Genomic DNA, 14,814 nt, shown 5'->3' on the forward strand with positions numbered 1-14,814 from the left:
TGTGTGTGTGTGTGTGTGTTACTATATAACTAAAACACTTTGGTTTTCATATTCTACTGTTAGCTTACATGTTGAAGTTATCATTTGAAAACTAAATCAGGTTATTTATTTCCTTTTGATCTAATCTGTTACATTAAAAATGGGAAACAAACCTGTATCTCATTTAGTCAGGAGACTGGAGTAGGCTGGAGGAACAGTGGAGAGAGTTTCAAGATCTTGCTGCCATCAGCTGCTTTTTTATCTTGCTTCCTGGATGGTGTTTTTTCAGATCCTAAAGACCTTTGCTGTTTAGATTTGTTAATCTTCCTGTATATATTGAAAAACAAATCCTCTACTGCTTTTGATTTTTTCAGTCTAAGTGGAAATCTAAAGCAAAGCATTCCACAGGTACAGCCTATTTTTCTTTTTCCCCCGTGTGGAAAGCGCATTTTATATATTTACTTATTTCTTGGCTACAAAAATATGAAGCCAAATATTATAGTTAAATAAATTTAACTATAATCAATATTATAGTTAAAGAAAAAATGGGTAGTGGACATTTTAGGCCAGCCTACAACAAAATAAAGCTTTGCTAATGATTTTTGATGCATGTGAATGAACTTAGTCTGAATATTTTGAGGTAAATTCTCAGGAAAATTTTTATTTGTGATTGAAATCTTTATTGCACTGGTTAACTTTAGATGTTATTTTGTTACTTCTAAATTTCATATGCAAGTTGTGAAATTATATAGTAACATATTTACTGTATACACTTACATGTACTATAAATTCTTGGTAATGGAGCTTACATCTGAAAGTTTGTTAAATAAAAAGGTTCACCTTTATTTTGTGTATTTAAAGGTTAGGTAAGGTTACATTTCAGTTTGAGAAATTCTTATACACTGAATTTATTATTTAATCATTCATAATATCTTAAAATTTCAGTGTTAAGCTTCTTCTGGTTTTTAAACTTTGAAATTAACTGTGACTAATTTTACGTGAAGAATTCTATAGAATCTTTTCAGGAGCTGAAACCTCAAGTATTAGTATAATTAAGAGTAATATATTAACTTTTCAAGGTAACAAGCAGAAATGGGTGCCACTTCATTTGGACGATGTAAGGTCAGGCAGCCAAGAAAGACCAGGCTCTCGAACGAGCTCCAGATTTCTGCTGGAAACAAACAAGTCAATACCTCATAACAACAGACGGAATGAAGCAAGAAGTAAGTACTTCTCAATCTCTGGGTCTTGCTATTGGTGGCAAATAAAGTATAATACCACGTGAGCTGGCAGTTTATGTTGAAACTTAGCTTTGCCTATACGAAGTAAAACCTAGTGTTTATATTTCCCAATAACGAGCAACATATATTTTCCTCTTCAAGGCTCCCTACAGAATCTTGTCCCACAGTTTTACAATGCAGAATGTTTGGAAATAGCCTTAGAAGGCATCTGCTCTGTCCTGCTCTGCTGCTATTCCCACAGCTTGTTGGTACTAGAGCAACTGCTTGTGGAGCTACACTTTGAACTCTGCTTTGGCAGTTCTAGTGATGTCGTTTTTACCTTTAAGCTGGACCTCAGTTCCATGACCTGTTTCTCAGCATGGCCATGTGAAAAGTTGCACTAACACCACAACTAGTACTGTTTCAGGTCGTCAGGTGTTGTGAATATAGCTTGTCAGGTGGCAGAAATCTTAGGCTGAATGTAAGTCTTTGGTTTAAGTTTTAAAATGGCAATATATGTTAACAGTTTAAATGTTTGCTCATTATAATAAGTACTGCATGCTACTGAGATGGAATTTATGAAGTTATTTTAGGAATGTGGATATAAGGGTTTGATCTGGATGTCTGAGGGATGGACAGGGGAAGGATTTTTACCAGTTATCACTTTCTTGAGCAGTTTTTTCTCAGGATGGTCAAATGACTAAAAACATGTAGTGTGAACTCTGCCTCAAGGCTCTAGTGATTCGAGACCAGTTTCAGTGTGAGAGAATGTAGAACATCTCTTGCTCTTTTCACAAACATTGCGTTGAAATAATAAAAAAAAAACATTTCAAGCTAAATACAACACTTGCTCACGAAGGTGTAATATGTGTCTGAGCCACAGGTGCTCTCAGGGTGCAAAAATTAAACTGATTTGGGAAAATAGTTCAAGTAATATGTACGCATTTGAAATCTCTAAGGTTGAGGGCAACAAGTGCAAAGGTCCAAATTTCCAGTGACACACACACATACAGATTATGATATTTGTAAATTCAGAATCTTATTTGACAGAAAATACATGGCTTGAATACATGAGCATACATGTATTGTAGGGTTCATTAAAAAGAGTAAAACAAGATTTTTAATACAAAGAACCATATCTTTAGTCAGTCCTTTCTTAAATTTAGCAATTCTCATTTTGATCAAGTAGGGGCTGTATCCTCAGCATTCCTCTGACAAAGTGGTCCCTTGGCATCTGGAAGACTACCAATTACAACTTAAAGAAACTTTAAGCAAAGGTCACTAACTGAACATGGAAGTCTCTGACAGTGTTAGGAGAAGAGAAAGAAATTGTGTGAGAGGGGCTTCCTTTTCTCTAATGAGTGAAGTGAGAATTACACCTGTCCCTAAGTTTTCTGGTGAGTGGAGCCAAGGTCCCTGGGGTCTGGTTTGGACCTGCTTGTTTTCCTTTCTTTTGCTTCTCCCTTGCCCTCCCTTGCTATGTGCAGACCATGTATTTATATGAAAACCTTACATGTATTCTTATAGACTTGTCTTAGATTTGTGTGTGTTATCAAAAAGGCCTCTTTAAGTAAAAGTCTTGGTTTGGGGTATGACCAGCAGAGAACAGACTGTTAGATGGGCAGAGTCAGGTGAGTGTTAGGCAGCGGCTTCTAGGAACAGAAAGGAGACTCCAGAAAACTATTGCCATGGGAATCCCATCCCCAGTAGGATCATCAAGAGCTGGACAAAGGGATCAATTCACCCTCAGCAGTTTGCAGGTGACACCAAGTTGAGTGGTGTGGTTGCCACACCTGAAGGATGGGATGCCATCCAGAGAGACCTGGACAAGATCAAGAAGTGGGCCCATGGGAACCTTTTAAAGGCCAAGGGCAAAGTGCTGCATCTGCATCAGGGGAGCCCTGACTATCAACACAGGCTGAGGGATGACCAGATTGAGAGCAGCCCTGCCAAGAAGGACTTGGGGGTGCAGGTGGATGAGAGGCTGGACATGAGCCAGCCATGTGTGCTGGCAGCACAGAAAGCCAACTGTATCCTGGCCCCCTGTGGGCAGCAGGTCAAGGGATGTGATTCTTCCCCTCTGCTCTGCTCTGGTGAGACCCCACCTGCAGTGCTGCATCCAGCCCTGGGGTCCCCAGCACAGAAAGGACATTGACCTGTTGGAGCAAGTCCAGAGGAGGCCACCAAGTTTATTAGAAGGATGGAGTAACTCTGCTGTGAGGAAAGGCTGAGAGAATTTTCCTGTTTGTTCAAACAGGAAAAGAGAAGGCTTCAGGGTGAGCTAATTGTGGCCTTCCAGTACCTAAAGACAGCCTGTAAGAAAGACAGAGAGGGACTATTATACAAGAGCATGTCGTGACAGGACAAGAGCAAATGGTTTTAAACAGAAAGCAAGTAGGTTTAGATTAGATATTAGGAAAAATTCCTTACTGTGAGGGTGATGAGGCACTGGAACAGGTTGCCCAGAGAAGCTGTGGATGCCCCATCCCTGGAAGTGTTCATGGCCAGGTTGGATGAAGCTCTGAGCAAACTGGTCTAGCGAAAAGTGTCCCTGCCCATGATAGGGGGAGTTGGAACTGGATGGTCTTTACGGTCTTTTCCAACACAAACCATTCTACAATTCTGTGATTTCCAGCTGGGAGTTCTCTGCAGGAGGAGACTGTATTCTCATGATCATTTCTTCCTGTCCCATGTTGATCGTAGGTTCTGTGATTCCTGAGCTGGCACCAGTGTCCAGTTGCTTCAGAAGCATTTCGGATTGACTGCCAGTCAACCCATTTACTCCTCCTTATTGCTAACACCTCCTGCCTGACTCACCCTCAGTCACAGCTGGCAAACCTTCCCCTTTCTCTCTTGCAGCTCAAGCTCTGACCACCTGTCTCAGCCAGCACAACTGGGTCTATGGATTGCCTGGGTGCAAGCTGAGAACTCTTCTGTTACAAGGGTCTTCTTGGCACCATGATGTTTAATTGTGATGTGCTTTTTTTCTCTTCAAGATTGGCGTCGTGATAGAGAAAAGAGAGACGACCACGATGATGTGTGCAGCGTGAGGAGTGAAGGTGGCAGCATCCGAGGATTCTCCAGAGGCAGAGGAAAAGGGAGAGGCAGAGGAAGAGGGAGAGGCAGAGGAAACCCTAGCAGTATGCAAAGAAATAGATACTTAGACAAAAATTTAAAACTATGTTTATAATGCTATTGTTTTCTTTTTCTCATGTTATTCTTTTATGTTCTCCTTTATTTTGAAGTGAACTTTGAGTATTCAGTTGGTTATCAAGAACTGTATGGTGAAGGAATTGACCAAGTATTCCAGCCTGAGCTTAACAGTGGTGTGATGTATTACTATGGTGATGGAACAGGAGTGCAGATGTATTCTGTGGATGAAGCACTTCTCAAGGAATATATAAAACACCAAATGTAAGTCGATTGCTTAATGTATAAATATTTTTAGAGATCTAGTTAAGATAAAATAATTAATTTCAAACAGTGTTGAATCCTTATCCATATCAAGATGGATATTAACCATCTCAATTGAACTTTTTGAGTTAACTTTGACCATTAGCAGTGTCAGCGCAAATTTATTCATTATTGGGGTGGAAAAACATGAATAATGGGGAGGAATTTTAAGGAAGCTGTTCTGCATCTTGTGCTATAGTCTGGCTTTAACTTGTATACCTGTTTTATTTATGGTACACAGCCCTTTTTATGTTGTCATGTAATTGAGATATGGATGTCTCTGAGCTTGTGCTTTTGAGTACTGTTGGTCTGTTTGCCTATAAAGCTCTTCTTGGGTGATGTTTCCCTTATTTGCTCTCAATTTCACTTTGAGAAGTCTTGTTAGTTTTATGTTTTCAGTGTGTTTCACCTGAAACATGTAACTGAAAGAGAGTAGTTTTGCAATGATACTTGATTTTTCAATAATCTGAAATGTTTACTTTCTCGTGTACACCATTAGGCAATGAGAAACCATCTGGAAGACTGATTATCACCAGGAGACAAGTCAAAAAGGGCCTGGAAGCCACTAGTTCATTTTAAAGAGACAGTTTCCACCACTGGCAGATATTTCATCCTCAGTACTTGCAACAGCATTTCTCTGCGATGCCTCTGTGGTGGTTTTTGATTGCCCTTGTATTCCATACAGCAACTTGCTTATTTTATTCTTGCTTCTTTTGTTGCAGTTGACGCAAAAAGGAAGAAAAAAAGCCTCTTTAGGGGCAGAAAGTATCTGACATGTGGCTCTCAACTTCAAAACTTCTATTGCAGTCTTTTTTGTTACTCTTGCTGCCAGGCCCCCCTATGAGACCTGACAGTGGACATGTACTCCCATGTCAGGATAATCGGCCTGCACTGTCCTCAGACAAGTGGGGGAGGAGCACAGCCACTCCACTGTTGGCCAGATTTCTGGGCATGCAGTGTAGAATCCAGACCTTCTAAGGTAGGACATGACGATGTCCCCCTCTGCTGAGAAAAATGTCAGTTATGGCATTGGTCACATCTGACTTCTGGGTATATTTGTATTTTATTTTAGCACCAAGAGGTTGGCAGGTGTTAATAGAAGACTTGGCATGGCTGGCTAACCACAGCCATTGGTAGCTTGCCTGATATGAACTCCTGAGGCAGTTTGGTTATGGAGTTTACTTTCCATGAGAGAGAGAGAGAGATTCTTGAGCAGGTTTAGAACATAATTTCACTATTTTTATGCTCCTTAAGAAAAAAGTTCTTTTAATCTATTCACTTCTTTTATCACATGAAAAATTATGGGAAACAGACTTTATTCATCAGTTACCTATTATTAACCTCTAAATGGAGGTGGCTTTGTCTACCTTTCATAATTTAGCTATAGAATATTAAAGTGACTATGCCAAAGAAGGAAGTATTTACAGAATAAAGCCACACAAAACTATTAGGTCTCAGAGTTCCTAATGGAGTCCAAGATAAATTAGAATATATTAAAGAATTGAGATTGAATCCTAGTGAATGGATAAATTTTAAAAGTTTATGTGCTTAACATGGAAAAATCTTAGAGACTGTGTCCAACTGAGTTGATGTGTAATTACAGGAAAAAACACACTGCTATCAAGCAGCTTATGCTTGTCCCAGGAACCAGCTTGATGTACAAGAGAGTAATATTTGTATTGCATACAAAAATATCTTCTGTGTTCTTAATTACAGGCCGAAGTTGTCAGCCTGAAAAGTTTCAGTGCTTAGCAGCTCCTCAGTCTGCAAAATGCAGAACTCTATTTAAAAGTCCTCTCGCTTTAGAAAATAAAGAAATAAGTAAAAGTTCAAATATTAATTAAAGAATAAGCAAATGGACTCTGAGAAAAAGGAAGAAGAAAAAAGCTGGAGGGCGTGTGTGTGTGTTTAGGTTTGTCCCTCTACTTGGAGCAAACTTGTGCATTGTCTTCATTTATCATTAATGGTCTTTCACATTCCTTTTTCTAGAGTGATGGACATCAAGTGAGGCAGTTTGAGTCAAGTTCAGTCATTGTCCATTTCTGCTTGTGGAATTTTTAACTAGGTGAATCGTTACAAGATTTTACCTTTACTGTATGACTGTAAAGGTAACATTAGTAAAATGTTGGTATATGGCATTTGTGCTTGCTTATCTTCTAGACTGGGAGGGGAAAAGGAATGTAGCAGCTCAGAACAGTAAATAGGATATTCTTGAAGGCAACTTACTCTTTGTGCACAGTTGCTTCACTGATCATACTTAGCTCTGAGTAAGAGCTTAATTCTCCAAAAGCCCTATTCTCTTCTCTGTTTGCTTTGATTTAATAGCAGTGTTTTCATTTGTCCTGTCTTGTTGTTCAACTTTGAGACTTTATATTCATTCTGTCTTGGAGCTGAGTGTTGGTTGGTGCTAATAACACCAAGGTCACTGGCCATTCACTTTAGAGTTGGACTCGATGATCCTTGTGGGTCCCTTCCAACTCAGAATATTCTGTGTGTGATTCTGTGTGTTTCATATAGCCAGCTTTTGCTTCAATTTCTTTAACTACAAAAAATTAGAGAAAGAAATGGTATCAAGGTGCTCCGTAGGTCAATGATGGCTTCGAAGTGCCCTCCTCTTGGTAACTTTGACCTTGATCCAAACTTCAGTGGAGAGACTTAGTTTTACACTTTGTTGAAATTAGAATTATCTTCATTTGCACGTGTTGCTTTTTTCCTCAGCATTTTAATACCCTCTTGTTTTCTTTTTGCACTACCTCTATTTTTATGTCATAGAATTTTAATTGCTTTCCGTTAAATATTTCCTACCTGCGTTTTCCTGAACGCAATGAGGAGTCGTATTCCTTGGATGTAACGTGCAAAATCATGGTATGATGTGTAAGCTCTGTGAAAGGCCTAGATTTTAGTTGTCATGATTAAATTGGGGGGTTTCTCCATTCTTTTTCCTAGAATGTTTTCTCATTCTCTTGCTCTGTGTGACAGATCATGATTTGAATTCCTTACTTTTTCTCTTCACTAAGTGTAAAACGTCTTGACACCCTGATCATTTCCTAGAGCAGCTTCATTGTTGAAGATTTGTCTTTCTGCTGTTTGTCCCTCGTCTCTTTTGTTCTGTGGTATTATCAGATTTCTGAAATGTCCTATCCCTCTTCATACACTAATCATCATCTCTTCTTTTAGACTTTTTTTCTCCATGAACTGTTATGCCTTTTGGTACAGTTTCATGACAAGTTTCATTACTATTTTTGTTTTCTCATCTTCCCACAAGCATGCTTGATGATTCAGAGTATATATATGTGCCTCAACACTCAGATAAGATATTTAAGCATTCTAATGCACTGGAAAGTGAGACAATAAAAGATGCAGTTCAGGATGAAGGTGCACTGATACTGCTGTGTGGGAAATAACTTATGCCCTGACTGTAAGCAGTACTTGTCCTTCATCTGTATGGAGGCTAAGAGAATATTGTTTCCTTCTTTTCATGTAAGTAATGAGGGAGGGGGGTGGGTGAAAGAAAAATGGAGCGTAGGTTTTGGTTATGTAGTTCATATATGCAAATGTAACAAGGCTTTGATTTGTACCCTTCTGTGCTGTGCTGGGTCAAAAGTCTGTCTTACTCTGTCAAGCATCCTTGGTGCTCTGTAAGTCTTGCTGAAAAGATACAACTGTTGAAGAATGATTTTGTCTGGTTTTTAATGGAAGACTTTATTAAGGAATCTGAGTTGCTATTTTGGAATTTTCTTTAACCTATAATAAGCTCAGATTTGTATGTTTCGTTCTGCAGTGAGTATTATTTCAGCACAGAAAATTTGGAAAGAGACTTCTTTCTGAGGAGAAAGATGGACCAACAAGGATTTCTGCCTGTTTCATTGATCGCCAGCTTCCGTCGGATGCAAGCTCTGACTACAAATGCTGCACTCATTTTGGAGGTAAAATCATTCAGAAGTATGTATGTGGGAAGTTGCTTGGTTAATTCTATGCTGCCATTTAAAGTTAGTGCTATGAGTTAAGAAAAATTTCTGTTTGTAATGAAAAGGATTTATAAAGAGGCTATAAATGGCCAAGTTGTTGGGTTTTTTCTTTTTTGGATGGTTTTAAAGTATGTTTGTCACACAGGCCCTAAAGGACAGCACAGAAGTTGAAACTGTGGATCAGAGACTAAGAAAAAGGGTTGATCCAGAAAAGTGGCCAATTCCAGGTCCTCCTTCATGCAGCCTGCCTCCAACTGACTTTTCTCAGCTCATCAATTGTCCAGAATTCATACCAGGACAAATTTTTGGCTCACATGCAGGTAAAGGATTTACTGTATAGAAACATAATTTTAGGAGTGTCTGTCTAGCTTAGGAAATTTGCCTCCTGATACTGATTTCACAATAGAAGTTGTACATTTGTTAATGGTTTATTCAGCTGATCCACCTGCCAGCCTTGCACATGCAAAGTCACATGGCTGATGTGAAGTAGATCAAAATGTCTCTTATGTGTTATGGCTGTGACCATTTGCCAGAATATAGAATGACGGACTACAGTCCTGTAGAATTACTAATATTAATCTTAAATTAGTCATAAAATCTACTTCATTTTCATAGCAGCTGAAAGTTGATTCTTTATTTGGTGCATCCTTGTTTTGGATGGGAAACTCATTCACATTATTAATAGGGAGATGGGTTTGTTCGCTGACAACCCTTGGCAAGAAAATTTTTTACTAAAATGTTGGCTGGAATTAAATGGGAAGAATGAAGATGGAGTTATGCACCCATGCATGGAGACAGAGAATGGCATGGAGAAAACACATCCCTAATGATGCTGCTCTTGTTTCTGAATAACACGTAATTTCTCACAGACTGTTAGAAACTTTCCATGTAAATAAGTTCTTAGAATTGATTTGATCCTGAAATGTTGTGTGAACTGTGAAAAGCTGTCTCCTGAAAGTGAGAAGAAATTCTTTGATCACTGTTAACCAGAGAGTTAGAAAAATGGTAGCTGTGGTTAAAAGAAAGAGCAGTGAAAGAATTAAAAAACCAGCAAAACAAAACCAAAACAATCCACAACAGGAACTGAACTACTGTTTTCCACTACCAGAGTCTGCACCGAGTTCTCCAAGAATGGGAAGCCCACTGAGTCCAAAGGAAAACACTGAAATAAGTAATTTTCAGACAATGTCTAAAGGACTGTCTACAAGTTTGCCCGATTTGGACTCGGAACCTTGGATAGAAGTGAAGAAGAGGCATCGGGCATCCACAGTCAAACTAAAGGTAAAATTAAAGCCCTTTAAGTTATTTTTAAATAAACAAATGCCAACTTTGAGATTATACTGAAAACCGAGATTTTTCATGTCAACATATGTGATACTTGATAATGCAATACAGTTTGGATAATCATTATCCAATTCAAATATAAAACCTTTTCCAATTTAGGAAACTGTTCCTATACCTGACCAAACAGCAGATCAACACAAACCACCCCCACCTCCAGAAGAACAAGAACAAGAAGAACTTGAGTTTTTGTTTGATGAAGAGATGGAACAAATTCAGGAGCAGAAGAATAAATTTACTGATTGGTCAGACAGCGATTCTGATTATGAAATTGATGATCAGGACGTAAACAAGATTTTGATTGTAACACAGACACCACCATATTTGAAAAAACATCCTTGTGGAGACAATACTGGAAACCACGTGTGCCGTGCAAAAATTACATCAGAACTTGCTAAAGTCATTAATGACGGCTTGTACTATTATGAACAGGATTTGTGGATGGATCAGAGTGAAAATGATGCCACGATGAAGGTAATTCTCTTAATTTTTGACCTGAAAACCATGTCTATCCATAGAGTTCCCAAATTAATTTCAGCCATCTGCTATGTAGTTGTAAAATGCTACAGAAAAGTGTCAGTAATTTGCAGATCTATTGAACTATCTTTACAGTTGAAAGCAAACTCAAGTTTTCCTTGTCAGAGACTTGACCAAAAACAATGAATGAATATTTTCTAGAACTATTTTTAACATTTTGGACATGGTTCAAGTTTTCCAATATTTTCCTGTTCTTTGAATAGTTTGTTTCATAACAACTGCAAACCCCTACCTAGTGGGGAAGGGAGCACTGGTCTGAGATGAGATAATGATAAGAAAGTAATACAGTAATTTTAAGGTAATTTTATATTAAAGTTCTGTTTGCTTTGTAGTTTGTTAGAATGATAGAATGGAGTTACCTAAACACTAAGTGGTGAGGCGAAGGGGCTTTATCTGTGCAAAAAGAGGAGAAGTAGCTTAATGGACAAATGGAGCATGTCGGTGCAAAAACAAGCTGACAAAGACAGAAATGAATGTTGAGAATAAGAGCAAGAAATAAACATAGAATTCAGAATATGGATTTTTTTTTTTTATTACAAAGGAAATGGACCAAGAAAACCAGCAAACATGAAGAGGACAGTTGAGAAATAGCAAACAACAAGAGGGAATATTTTTTTTGTGGTTATGGTCTTGACAGTGTTTTAACAAGATTTTTCACGCACAGCATGCACACACACACATGTCCCACCTGAGGCAGGTGCATGGGTACTTAGGTGTTAATTCTGGCTTACTTTCTCTTTATGAAATGCACTTGTTTCTCAGGATGATCTCTGTTACCCTGCTTTGCATTTACAATTTGCTTTCTCTAATTCAGCAAGAGATTGAGAACTTTAAGAAGCTAAACCTCATTAGTAAGGAAGAATTTGTTATTCTTGCACCAGAAATGGCTGGTCTAACCCAAGAAGTTCCTCCTGGACCTCCAGGGTTACAGAAAGGTAAGTAAAAGTATTTGTTTTTTAGAATCTTTGGAATAAATAACAACTCTGTAGGTGTTTTAAGTTTTTCTGCCTGTGTAATATTTTAATTTTGGTTCAGTCAGCAGTCTGAGGGACTTTTTCTTTGCTCACTTTTCAAACTATCAGCTGTTCTTCGGTAGCATTGTTTCCATTGAATGACACGATGCTGATATTTGTACTTCTCAGGATACCTATGACCATCTGAAGGCAGTGGTCTGTTTTGTTGTCACTATATACCAGCACCAGGTGCTTTTTGTGTAATTTGGAAATTACAATGTGTAAAGTAAACTGATGTTGCAAAACATTTTATAGAAACTAGCAATTTTCTGGGACACAGGGATGGAAGGAAGTGAGATTAGAAGAATTTTCTACCTGTATCATAACCTTACTGAGCAGTCACAATGTCCAAATCTTACCTCTTAGTGGTAGTATTAACATTTACTAGCTTACATACTAATAGCATCTTTGAAGTAGTTTAATAAAACCACCTCACTTTCTCCTTCCTGCCTTCATATTTAGCAAAAGAACTGACTTGTAGCATCCTAAGTTTTGAAGTACCTCCAAAAGCAGGAATAGCTCGATCACTGCCAACAGCAGTTCCAGATTCCCACCATTTTCACCCTGGCTTGATCCCGCGAACACCTCGCACCCCAAGGCTACAGGATCCCAAAAAAACACCCAGGTTCTACCCTGTTGTTAAACAAGCACGATCCTTTGATATAAAGGTAAATGGAAAAACACACTAAAAAAAACCAAACAGAAAAAGCCTATAAAACTCATGTTAGTGCATACAGTTTAACAAGAATTAAAAGGCAAAAAATTAAATGCTCGTACTCTTTTATAGTTCTATCTCCAAAATATTTACCATATTCCAATTTTTTTTATTTCTATTAAATTTTTTCTGAGTTTTCTTTCTTAAAAGTCCTTGCTGAAAGTTTAGTGCCTAAAAATTTTTGATTTGTTATATAAGACTAACCTTTAGGTTATGAAACTGGAGTTTTTTGACTTTATAATATGTTAGATAATAGAATATAAAATTTTTAGATCTCTGTCTTAAGAGGGAGAGAATGAGTGAAGTCAAATTAGGGAAATAAATCCTTCATTTACTTCCTTAGACTCCTAGAAAAAGAAAAACACGCCACAGTACAAATCCTCCCTTAGAATGCCACGTTGGTTGGGTGATGGATTCCAAGGACCACAGGCCTAGAACATCCTCTCTGAGGTAATTTTTTTTGTTGTTGTTGTGGAAAATTTGTTTGCAGTTAGTTCTCAGTTCTCATAGATAAACAGGATGTGATAAAAGACAATTTATAAATATAGTGGAAGCTAGGAAAAAGTAATCAAGGACAAAAACATGGAATACAAGACTGTCTGGAAGCAAGCTAGACAGACTGGTGTTCATGTTGTTTGATCCATGATATAGCAGCAGTAACATTACTTGAGGCACTGATGTTCACATCAGTGACTTTGCTTTTAAGTGGTCATTTAAAATCAAGCATGACAGTAATGTTTAATTATCCTTGTCCAAAACTGCCTCTTTTTTTGACATATTAGTACAAAATCTGATTTTCTTGATGTGCATCCAAGATCAGATGACTGGGCCCCCAGCAGGCACTGTAGCAGTCATCAGGTGACTGCACTACTCTGACAGTCCTTGCATAGGTCAGGATGGGTGAAAACTGATTCTGTAGAAAAGCTGTTTGTGGGTCAGAAATGTGTTGGCTTTTTTCTTCAGCAGTTCCAATGCCTCGCCTTCAGAAGGAGCTCCACTAGCAGGTTATGGCTGTACCCCAAATTCTCTTCCAAAATTTCAGCACCCTTCTCATGAACTGTTAAAGGAAAATGGCTTTACTCAACAGGTGTACCACAAATACCGGCGAAAGTGTTTAATGGGTAAGCTGCTCCATGTAATTCCTAAAATTTTAGGTAGGAGGTACCACGTGTCATTTGATACCAGTTTTCTTCACGTTGTTCCTCATCCTTAATTTTTCTTGGGAAAGGAAAGCAAAATTTATTTGATGCCTCTATTTTAGAAACTCTGCTTTCCATTTGAATTTACATTCCCTGACCAAAAAAATACCCTCCAATTTGAACTGCAGTTTCCAGAAGGTCTTGTGTGTGTTTACTAAAGGAAAAGCACTTGAAAATATTCTGCTGAAGATTTAAAATAGTACTTTTGGTTTCCCTTTTCTTTTTTCATCCAGAGAGGAAACGGTTGGGGATTGGCCAGTCCCAAGAAATGAACACACTTTTTCGTTTCTGGTCCTTTTTTTTGAGAGATCACTTCAACAAGAAAATGTATGAAGAATTCAAACAACTTGCTCTAGGGGATGCAAAAGAACACTGCAGGTATTTTTTTCCTGGAAATTAAAAACTGTTGAGGCCTTACCATTCCTTTCAATGACTGAAGTTTACGTGTATCTGAAGTGATTGTTTTTAGTATTGTCTTTGACTCTTTGTAAATCTTTTAAAATAGCTGTGTGTATAAGTTATTTTAATAACAAAAATCAGTATATATTTGTGTTTTGCAGATGAATAGCTAAATGTGCAACATTTCCTGACTTGCAATCAGTCCTGAATGCCACAAAATCCTGTAACTTGTTGACTGTGACAAGTCAGCTCTGTACTAACACTCTTAAGATTCTTCCTTCTGTAGGTGAAGACATTCTTAACCTCATTCAACTTGTTCAAACCGGTTCTTGCCTTACAAAAATACTGGAAAAAATGACCACAAAGGAAATTGCTGCTGCCCATTAGCTCTTGAATATTATTCCCTTCCTTTCTCCCAGTTCCTCCACCTCTGTTTCTCTGAGCCAAAGAGATGAGGTACATTTTCGTACTTCTCTGTTCTGTTCCAGGTATGGCTTGGAATGCTTGTTTAGATTTTACAGCTATGGCCTGGAAAAGAAATTCAGACAAGAAATATTTGAGGATTTCCAAGAAGAAACAAAGAGGGACTATGAAGCTGGTAATTATCGCAGGCCTGTCACTGCTCACACTGGGGTAATGTTAGTTGGAGATAATACCAGTTCCTTGGCACTGACTTGTTAACTAACCCAAGCGCAGCTTTTGTTTGTATTTCTTTTGTCTTCAGTTCTCCGTAAACAGTGAATAATTAAGATTTTAATTAAATTTGGTATTTGTAAATTGCTAAAATTATCTTCTTCCATTACTAGGTCAGCTGTATGGACTGGAAAAATTTTGGGCTTACCTAAAATACTCTCAGTACAAGACTCCAGCCATTGACCCTAAACTGCAAGAATACCTGAGTAAATTTAAGAGACTGGAGGACTTCAGAGTGGAGGTAAGTTTCAATACCTATTTTAAGTAAATATTTGGTGTACTAATATTTTTACTGCA

At 38.0% G+C, this 14,814-nt stretch overlaps 1 protein-coding gene across 4 annotated transcripts in view; it reads left to right on the forward strand.

Annotated features, from left to right (window-relative positions):
• The window catches only part of LARP1B (La ribonucleoprotein 1B), a 42,373-nt gene that overhangs the window by 11,601 nt on the left and 15,958 nt on the right, over nucleotides 1–14,814 (forward strand). For 2 of the 4 annotated variants that reach the window (XM_064651499.1, XM_064651497.1), the window contains exons 5-18: nucleotides 1,059–1,202; nucleotides 4,196–4,339; nucleotides 4,445–4,613; nucleotides 8,434–8,578; nucleotides 8,766–8,940; nucleotides 9,729–9,901; nucleotides 10,064–10,435; nucleotides 11,313–11,433; nucleotides 11,974–12,179; nucleotides 12,570–12,676; nucleotides 13,190–13,347; nucleotides 13,659–13,803; nucleotides 14,313–14,422; nucleotides 14,631–14,758. In XM_064651499.1, the coding sequence (XP_064507569.1) occupies nucleotides 1,059–1,202; nucleotides 4,196–4,339; nucleotides 4,445–4,613; nucleotides 8,434–8,578; nucleotides 8,766–8,940; nucleotides 9,729–9,901; nucleotides 10,064–10,435; nucleotides 11,313–11,433; nucleotides 11,974–12,179; nucleotides 12,570–12,676; nucleotides 13,190–13,347; nucleotides 13,659–13,803; nucleotides 14,313–14,422; nucleotides 14,631–14,758 (2,297 nt within the window). Of the gene's footprint in view, nucleotides 1–1,058; nucleotides 1,203–4,195; nucleotides 4,340–4,444; nucleotides 4,614–4,647; nucleotides 5,632–8,433; nucleotides 8,579–8,765; nucleotides 8,941–9,728; nucleotides 9,902–10,063; nucleotides 10,436–11,312; nucleotides 11,434–11,973; nucleotides 12,180–12,569; nucleotides 12,677–13,189; nucleotides 13,348–13,658; nucleotides 13,804–14,312; nucleotides 14,423–14,630; nucleotides 14,759–14,814 lie in introns of those variants that run through there. The other 2 variants (XM_064651498.1, XM_064651500.1) reach the window with 2 other exon arrangements.

This window comes from Pseudopipra pipra, chromosome 4 (genome assembly GCF_036250125.1).
Source record: "Pseudopipra pipra isolate bDixPip1 chromosome 4, bDixPip1.hap1, whole genome shotgun sequence".
Taxonomy (NCBI): domain Eukaryota; kingdom Metazoa; phylum Chordata; class Aves; order Passeriformes; family Pipridae; genus Pseudopipra; species Pseudopipra pipra.